Source organism: Urocampus carinirostris, chromosome 13, assembly GCF_059441175.1.
Source record: "Urocampus carinirostris isolate Australia breed hairy pipefish chromosome 13, RoL_Ucar_1.0, whole genome shotgun sequence".
NCBI lineage: Eukaryota > Metazoa > Chordata > Actinopteri > Syngnathiformes > Syngnathidae > Urocampus > Urocampus carinirostris.
The window spans coordinates 41617635-41626744 of record NC_142361.1 but is presented as its reverse complement, the minus strand read 5'-3'; the positions used below and the strand labels follow the sequence as shown (position 1 = coordinate 41626744).

The 9110-nt window shown below is 47.9% G+C and overlaps 1 protein-coding gene across 1 annotated transcript; it reads left to right on the top strand.

Annotated features, from left to right (window-relative positions):
* LOC148354582 (calpain-2 catalytic subunit-like) lies at positions 1-9110 on the top strand. Its single transcript, XM_088351772.1, has 21 exons — positions 1-304; positions 377-446; positions 1048-1166; positions 2465-2598; positions 2674-2842; positions 2909-2992; positions 3842-3927; positions 4013-4087; positions 4175-4332; positions 4408-4577; positions 4648-4659; positions 4727-4938; positions 5011-5047; positions 6220-6285; positions 6379-6436; positions 6521-6585; positions 6654-6722; positions 7346-7424; positions 8374-8490; positions 8560-8618; positions 8696-9110. The coding sequence occupies exons 1-21, from the start codon at positions 68-70 to the stop codon at positions 8717-8719; spliced, it is 2100 nt and encodes a 699-aa protein (XP_088207898.1). The 5' UTR covers positions 1-67; the 3' UTR covers positions 8720-9110.

The window sequence follows — 9110 nt, the reverse complement described above, 5'->3', positions numbered from 1 at the left end:
GACACCCGAGACGTCCGCCGTCTTACCGGTTATCGGGCGAAGACGGCGGAGAAGGAAGCCGGGCAAAATGTCGGGCATCGTGAATCGCCTCCAGCACAAGCGGGAAAAATGTCAAGGCGTGGGCAGCCACGAGCGCGCTCTCCCGTTCTTGAATCAGGATTACGAGTCGCTGAAGAGAAGCTGCCTGGAAAGAAGACGACTCTTTGAGGACGAGAGTTTCGAGCCTCTCCCGGCCTCTTTGGGCTTCGACGAGCTGGGACCTTCCTCCTACAAAGTCCGGGGGATCCGGTGGCTCAGGCCCAAGGTGGGGGTTTTCCGCCCGTACGTGCACTCCTTGACCGAAAACGTAAATTGTTTGGGGTTTTTTTCCCGGTAGGAAATCGTCTCCGATCCCAAATTCATCGAGAGCGACGCTACCAGGACGGATATTTGTCAAGGAGCTCTGGGTGAGACCCGCACACGCTCGGCCCCAGTTTTTCGCCTCAGAACAGAAAAAAGACCCGCCTTTACCTATGTCTCTGTCGAAAATCACATGTTCAAAAGTTTTGGGTCGCTTTTTATTTTCAACGAAGATAACAACATTCTATTCCGGTTGTAAGAAACGAAATTGCCAGGAAACTGAAGTTGTCCTACGATAGCGTGTACTACTTTCTTCAGAGGACAGAACAATCCTAAAAACCCCAAGTACGTCGAAGTCTCTCGTTTGAGAAACGGATGCCGGGGAGTTCCGCGAGGAGCAGCTCGCTTAAATTGCGTCCAGCAGTGCCAACATCTACCCTGAGATGCCCGTGTCATATCGAAGACCGGCCGACCGAAAGGAAGAGCTTCGCACGGACTCGTTTATTAAATCAAAGAGTGTCACGGAAAGCGGTCAATCGTCCGGGTGAGGGTAAACTTTGGAACCGTAGTGCGTGTCGAGCATCGGTCGACAAGCGCGATTCAGAAACGGGTGGGGCTAAACGGTCGAGGACGACAGAGGCAACATTGTTCCCACCGGAGTCGATTCGGAGTGGTCGTGCGGATTGAGATTTTGCTCTTTGTGGTCAGGTGACTGCTGGCTCCTGGCGGCCATCGCTTCCCTGACGCTCAACAAGCAAATTTTGTCCCGCGTGGTACCGCCCGATCAAAGTTTCGACCAGGACTACGCCGGAATCTTTCATTTTGAGGTACGGACGCACCCTGGTTTGAAACACCTCGAGTCGGTGAGCCGGTTCTTCTACCTCCGGCGTACTGTCGGGCGCGTTACTTTCAAAAAGTCATCAGTTATTCTCACTACTTCTTCCAAAAAAGTACTGAATTAGTCTATTATTCTATGGTAAAAGTAAAGTTACTAGGGAAAGTATGTATTTCCGTTACTTCGAAAAGAAATTGTACGTCAAAGAATTTGACATTGTTTGAGCAGTATTCCAGTCAATTGAGTAGTTGTACTCTAGAAGCAACACGTGTATACACTTCAAGTGCAACAAAGTAAACAATATCATAAAATAACAATTAGCGGTGAACGATAGAAACAGACTTGAATAAGTCAAATCGAACTGCAACGGTCTGTTGTAGAGATGGGAATTCCAGCTCATTTTAGAGAAGCGGCTTTTTGAGCTCGGCCTACTAAAAAGAGACGGCTCTTTCTGTTCCCAAATGGCTCTTCGGTCTGTTGGATCCGTATTACGACCAATTACCATGTATTATTAGGAATGACTTCAAAAGGGGAGAAATCAAGCTCAGTGAACACTAAAACAATGAAAACGCGGGAAATACAACATAAAACATTTATAAAGAAATAGACAAAATACAAATCGATGTTAACCATTTTTATGCTCAACAAATTGAAAGTCTAAGGCACAGAATCCCTGAAAAATGCGTTTTGAGCAATCAGAAGGGAAACATAGCGTCTGGAAGAGCTCCCACTTCCAAGAGACATCGCGTAGACGCGAGTCGGTTGCCGCATTCACCGATTGGCCTTTTCTTTTGGCGCATTAGGAAATCCTATATAGGTGATGGCTATCCAACTGCGTGCTAGTGGCTTTTTTGAATGGCGATATGATCGGATAGGATGCGACATAAACAACTTGTGGGAGAGTGGAAAACCGCGCCGATAAAAACGGCGTCGCGCGTGCCGTGGGGGGCACGCTGCCCTCGCCGTTCTGTACCCAAAGTAACGCAGCGCTTTTGACCCTCGGTAACGGTAACGGCAGAAAAAGTCACGAGTGAGGCGACGCCGTTACTGAAAATCAAACACCGTGACGTAACGGAGTTATTCCTAACGGCGTTATTTCTGACACTGCTCGAGTGTGCAGAATTAAAAGCAAAAAACGGACAAGACTAGATTAAATAAGTGAACCGGAGGATACTACAAGTAGCCTTTTAGGGATTCTCACACTGAAGGCCCTAATAAGCAAAAAAAGCAGAAAAAGGCGCTAGGGGCAACTGCAGGTTTTCAATCCTAAGTTTGGTTGTGGATTTACAGTTCTGGCAGTTTGGCGACTGGGTGGACGTGGTGGTGGACGACCGGCTGCCCACCAGAGACGGAAAACTGCTATTTGTCCACTCTGCGGACCGTTCCGAGTTTTGGAGCGCCTTGCTGGAGAAAGCCTACGCCAAGTACAGCTCCGACTCCACGTTGCCGGTTTCCGTTGCGGGTCCTATTCAAAATCCCTCTCTTCTTTCCGAGCGCAGGTTAAACGGGTGCTACGAGGCGCTTTCCGGGGGAAGCACCACAGAAGGTTTCGAGGACTTTACCGGCGGCATCGCCGAGAGCCACGAGCTGGCTCGACCGGACCCTCATCTCTTCAATATCATAAGGAAGGCTCTGGAAAGAGGATCCCTCCTGGGATGCTCCATCGATGTTCGTCTTAGCACGTTTTGCGTCGCTAGCGCCGCCCGCAGTCTCTCACCACGGCGTATGTTCTAGATCAAAAACGCGGCCGACTCGGAAGCCGTCACGTATCGCAAGCTGGTCAAGGGCCACGCCTACTCTGTGACAGGAGCTGAGAAGGTAAGCTTCCCCCTGCCGGGATTGTCATTATGATATTCCGGACACCGTTGTGATATAGACAAAGGCTACATGAAGTGACGTTTAAAGCGAGGTTTCGATCCCTTTTTGCCGGTTTCGCGAAACCGCCGCTGAAGTTTTAGGTCGGTACAATCAAAGGAATCGAAACGTTTTTGTTCGGCAGAATATTCCGGACACTGTTGCGATACGAACGAAGGCTTCATTATAGCAATAGTATGTCAGTGACATTTGATACTTTTTCCGAGGCATTATAAAAGTCAAGAGGAAACTGCGACCGGTCTTCTTGCCATCGTTTGCCAGTCATTTGCAGGTCTTCACTGCAGTCATGCGGTCGGTTGAGGGCTTGCACTTATTGGCGCAAGTTTCAACTTCTTTGACGTGAGTCGCAACTTCCCCCGACGCGAGCCCCTCGACGCAATTCCTAACCTCCCATTGAGAGATGGGAGTATATAACGCGATTTTGGACTCCAAGATGCGGGTTATGACTTCACGACGCAGGCTCTGACTTTTTGACTCAGGTTCTGACTCTTCGATGCGAGTCCCGCCTTCCTGTCGCAAGTCCAGAGTTACTGTCACGAGTTTAGACTTCTCTTTGCGAGACCGAGCCCCTCGACACGAATCCCGACTTCCCGTCGCGAGTTCAGAATACCCGACGCGGGTTCCGACTTCACCACGCAGGTTCCGACTTCCTGATGCGGGTTCAGACTTTCCTTCCGCAAGAGTTCCGACGCGAGTCTGAAATTCTGGCTTGCACAAAAATATCTATATACAGTATTAAAAGCTGATATTTTAGAAACAGTATTGAATGCTAAAGTAGATTGACCCTTTTAGGTGTCGTACAGAGGAGACACCGAAGAACTGATCCGAATCCGAAATCCGTGGGGTCAGGTGGAATGGAACGGGGACTGGAGCGACGAGTGAGTAGAAAACGGGACGAAGTGAAACTCTCGGCTCGTTCCGATTCGTGAAGAATATCTCTGATTCGCTCTTTGCGTGTTTCAGTTCTTCCACTTGGAGATACGTGAGTGACGATGACCGCCAAAGGCTGAAGGATCGTCGGGAAGATGGCGAGTTCTGGTAACGGACATGAGATGAGTTTGTGCCATTTTTGGCAAAGGCTACACGACTATCGCCGGATCTCAACGTCTCTTCATCTCACCGCAGGATGTCGTTTTCCGATTTCCTGCGAGAGTATTCCCGTCTGGAGATCTGCAACCTGACCCCCGACGCTCTGACGTCCGAGTACAGGAAGTGGGCGGAGACCGAGTTTGAAGAAACTTGGAGAATCGGGGTTTCGGCGGGCGGCTGCAGAAACTATCCCAGTACTGGATGCGGCGTTAGCTAGTTTGCTCGTCGCTATGGGGTTTTTGTGAGTTAACGCTGCTATGAATTGCTAGATACCTTCTGGACCAATCCCCAGTTCGTGATCAAACTGGAGGACGTCGACGACGACCCTTACGACGGCGAGGAAGGATGCACGTTCATCGTAGGACTCATGCAGAAGGACAAACGTCGGCGCAGAAAAATGGGCGAGGACATGGAGACCATCGGCTTCCTCGTCTACGAGGTGACGCTCCTACGCCGCTCCGAATATACGACCGTCTTCTTACAGCGCCGTCTTTTCTTTCTCTTTTCAGCTTCCCGAGGAGGTAGGAGCAGATTTCTCCGAAGGTTCCTTTTTTCCCGACGTGACCTCGAGCCGCTGTGACTTTCCAGTACCGCGGCGCGAAGCAAGTTCACCTGAAGAAGAACTTCTTCCTCCGGAACCGTTCGGCGGCCCGATCGGAAACCTTCATCAACCTCCGCGAAGTGTGCCACCGTCTCCATCTGCCGCCCGGAGAATATCTCATCATCCCGTCCACTTTCGAGCCCAACAAGAACGGCGATTTCTACATTCGCGTCTTCTCTGAGAAACCCGCGAATTTTAAGTATGTACCACGGCGGCCTACTTTCCATAAACATGGGTGAAAAGCTCATTCCGAATTTGTTCCCTTGTTTAGTGAGATTGACGATCCGGTCGACTGCCACGTTAAACAGGTAACCGCTCGCTAAACGGTCATGAATCTACGTAGGTGCCGGCACCTCCGAATCCAAAAATGTTCATGTCGCTCATCGTACCAGGGCAAATCCAAGTCAGAGGCTACCCTTAGAGAGCGCTTACTGGTCACGCAACAGCTCTTTTTAAGACACTTGCCTTACGCAACGCTTTGGTAGATTTGGCCTCCAGATATTAGATGATAAGCTTGAGCTGACCCGCTAGGTTGCCAAGGCGAAGGACATTCAGAATGTTCGGATTTTCCCAAAAATAGAGCTAGAGAGAAGCAATGCGGTTGAGGACATCCATTAAAAAGGTTTCAAATAAAGATGAAACGTAATAAAAGTAAAACGTAACGCGCTCCGGACCGACGGATCAGGGAATCGACCTGCCACCAAGAGGCCGGGAGTGTGCAGAATGTCTCTGCCCCTCTCTTATAGTGAGGAATATATGCAAAAAAGGGAAAGACCTCAGAACTCTCCTGACGAGGCAAAAGGAGAAAGTTCCTGTAGAAGAGGTTTTGTGATAGGACCGTACGCTGACATGAAAGAATCCATTCAGCAAATAAAGACTTCACTACAATATGTGAATGAATATGACGCGCATTTGCAACCTCTAAAACCAATCGTGTGATTTTTAAAGTAACGATACCACGATTAAATAATACGACGAATGTAGTCCAATTGTCTTCTCCCCTTATTTTGGGTGTCTATTAAGCTGTAAAATTAACAATTGGTGCTTTAAGACAGAATTCCGTATCTTAAGATTTAGTAGAGTCCTCTCCTGTTCTTGCAAGTTCAAAATTCCTGGATGTCTTTTCTCCTTAATTTGGGTGCCTGTTGAGCTGTAGAGTTAACAATTGGCGCTTTAAGTCGGAATTCCGTATCTAAAGATTTAGTAGAGTCCTCTCCTGTTCTTCTTTCAAGTTCAAAATTCTTGGATGTCTTTTCTCCTTTTTGCAGGGTCTGTTAAACCATAAAATCGGTTATTTTTCAGTCGAGTGTTTTGGGGTGATATTTTGGTCGTTTCTTGTCGCATTTTGGTCGATTTTAGAGTTTTTTGGGGCCAATTTTTTTTTTTTTTTTTTTTTAACGGTCGTTGGTTTTTGGGGTGGCTTTCGGGTCATCTTTTGGTGGTGTCCTGGTCAGGTTTTGTTAACTGTTGTTCTCCTTAGATGGACATCGACGAAGACGATATCAGTGATAGGTTCAAGGGATATTTTGGACAACTGGCCGGACACGTGAGTAACAAACGTTGACAGTAGCAAAACGGACGCTTTTTGGGTTGTTTTTCTCTCACTTACGATTTATAAACATTTGATTTTCATTTTTAGGATGCCGAGTTTTCCGCTTTCGAGCTTAAGAACGTCCTCAACAAAGTGGTTGGAAGACGTAAGGGTTCTGGGAACGCTACCTATTTTTTTTTTTTAAGTCACATCGACACAAAAGCAAGCCAGTTTTGATGTACCTTTTCAGGAGAGGACATCAAAACGGACGGTTTCAGCCTGACCACGTGTCGCAACATGATCAATCTGCTCGACGTATCCTTTCTTTGCCTGAGGGAAATGCCACAAATGTCTCTTGTTGGACTTTAACGCTTTCTCCAAAGAAAGACGGAAGCGGTAAACTGGGCCTGGTGGAGTTTAAGATTCTGTGGACCAAGATCGATACTTATTTGGTAACCGTACTCGCCGTATCGTCGCGACTTCACTCGAACACGAGTTTGAAATTCTGCACGTTTATGCGCAACTCGAAAACTTCGAGACGACACAAAATTCAGGGGAAAAAAAGGATTTCCGTCGAAGACGAGAGAAAGGGACCGGCTCCTTATCCAGAATAAGCCCATAGAGCCGTTACGTTCGTCGATGCCACGTCTCTATCTCCAGTCATTCACTTTAAAGAGACAGCTCACGGAGACGTTATCATCGCAAATGACACATCGCTATCTTAAAGGGAGCCTGCTCCCGTCGTTCACCTCAAAAGACCCGTTATGTCCGCCAACGACGCGTCTCCATCTGGAATGGGAGCCGGCCCCCGTCGTTCACTTAGGAGAGACGATTCATCGAGCCGTTTCGCTCACCAATGAGACGTCGCTGTCTCAATGGGAGCTTGCTCCCGTCGTTCACCTCAAAAAGCCAGCTCAAAGAGCTAGTATGTCCGCCAACGGCGCATCGCTATCTCAAAGAGAGCCGCCTCCTGATTGGTGGGGAGCCGACTCCACTCATTCACCGCAAAGAGCGTTGTTTGTAAAAGACACATCCCTATTCAGGACAGAGTAAATGTTGTTTTTTTTGGGTGCAGAAAATTTACAAAGAAAAAGATTCGGATAACAGCGGCTGCATGAGCTCTACTGAGATGCGCTCGGCCGTAGAGGCCGCCGGTGAGTACGACTCTTGACTTTTTCGAGCCGGATGCACTTACTTGAAGGAGCAAGTAACTGCCCCCTTCCTGATTTCTGTGTTTTTGGCATATTTCTCACTCTCAAAGCTTTTAGGTCGCGGAACCCATTGGAATATCGAGCCCGTAGCGTTACACCGCCGCCACCATGTTTTACTGTCGCCATCGTGTTGTTTTTGTGGAATACCGTGCCATTTTTAAAAAGGTGCATTTTTGACGCATCGCTCGGCAAAAAGTATTGAGGATGATTAAGATGCTTTTCGGCAAACGTGAGATGCCTCTTTGTGTTCTTTAGTGACAGCAGCGGTTTTGGAACGAATGCCATTTTTTCCCAACGTCCTTCTTATAGTTGAGTGGGCTGCTTTGCTGCCTCAGGGCCAGGACAAATGGCTGTGGCTGGTGGAATAATCCTTTCTGATGTTTACTCGAAGGAGAACGTCCGGCCATCGGTCGGTGCCCTCGAATTGGAGCTTGAGTCCGCCTATAAGAGGCTAAAAAAAAATAATAATGAAGGATCTGGAGTGGCCAAGTCAAAATCTGGATTTAAATCCAATCGAGATGCGGCGGTGTGACCTTGAGCAGGCGATTCACGCTAGGAAAGCCTCTAATATGGCAGAGTTGAAACATTTTTGCAAAGAAGAGCGGGCCGTAGTTCCTCAACAGCGTTGTGGAAGACTTATTTCCAATGATGGTGAACATTTGATTTCTGTTATCACTGCCAAAGGGGGCTCAAACTCATTGTTGGACCAGAAGGCTTTAGATTTTTTTGGGGCGCCTCGATTTAAAAACTGCATTTTCTATTTTAATTGTGTTGCGTCTGTGTGCTAATCAAATGATCTGCAACCTTTGTGAGTGAGAAATATGGCCAAAAAAATGAGAAATGAGGAGGGGGCAAATACTTTTTCATGCTTTTTGTCCGCCTATCTGTTCAGGTTTTTCCCTGGACAACGCGCTCCACCAGATCGTGGTGGCTCGCTATCGAGACGCCGACTACACCATCGACTTTGACAACTTTGTGTGCAGTCTCATTCGCCTCGAGTCGCTTTTCAGTCAGTCCTCGCGCTCGATTCCTTCGGATAAATGTGGAAAATCCTAAGCGTGACGCTCTTTTTCTACAGATGCCTTCAAGTCCATCGACGAGAACAATTCGGGTCAGATCCAGTTGACTTACATTCAGGTAGGAAGATTTGCGAGAAGCGCGAAAGACGGACACTCGACCGAGAAGAACTTTCTCCTTGTTCTTCTCCTTTGCAGTGGTTGGAGCTCGCCATGCTGTAGACCCGCAAAAACAGAATAGGTCGGGGGACACTTCGAACTGCTTTTCACCTATCCGGCTAATTGATGCTAACTTGCTAGCGTTGTGTTGTTTTTGGGTAGCGCTTCTTAAATATTGTCTGTCGCCCCCCCCTCGGAAGAAGAAATCCTCTCCCGCCGCCCCAAGAATTCTGTCTCCTCATCTGGGTTCATTATCGTTTCGTGGGAATACTTGCTCTCTCGTGTGGACTCAACATACGGCTACGGAAATGTTTGTTTTTAAACGGAGGAGGTCTATTTCCCCTTGAATATTTCTTTGGTCTTTTGGACTTATCCGTCACAAAGACGACTCCTTATACTGTATGCCCCTTTTTCCGCAAACGTGTATTCAATAAAGTTGTTTTCGTGCGTTGGA

Excerpts from the sequence above, each read along its gene's own strand:
- LOC148354582 (XM_088351772.1), top strand. The coding sequence starts at position 68 with ATGTCGGGCATCGTGAATCGCCTCCAGCACAAGCGGGAAAAATGTCAA. Across the intron at positions 4,333-4,407 it reads CGGCTGCAGAAACTATCCCA|ATACCTTCTGGACCAATCCC; the intron begins GTACTGGATGCG and ends ATGAATTGCTAG. Across the intron at positions 5,048-6,219 it reads TCGACTGCCACGTTAAACAG|ATGGACATCGACGAAGACGA; the intron begins GTAACCGCTCGC and ends TGTTCTCCTTAG.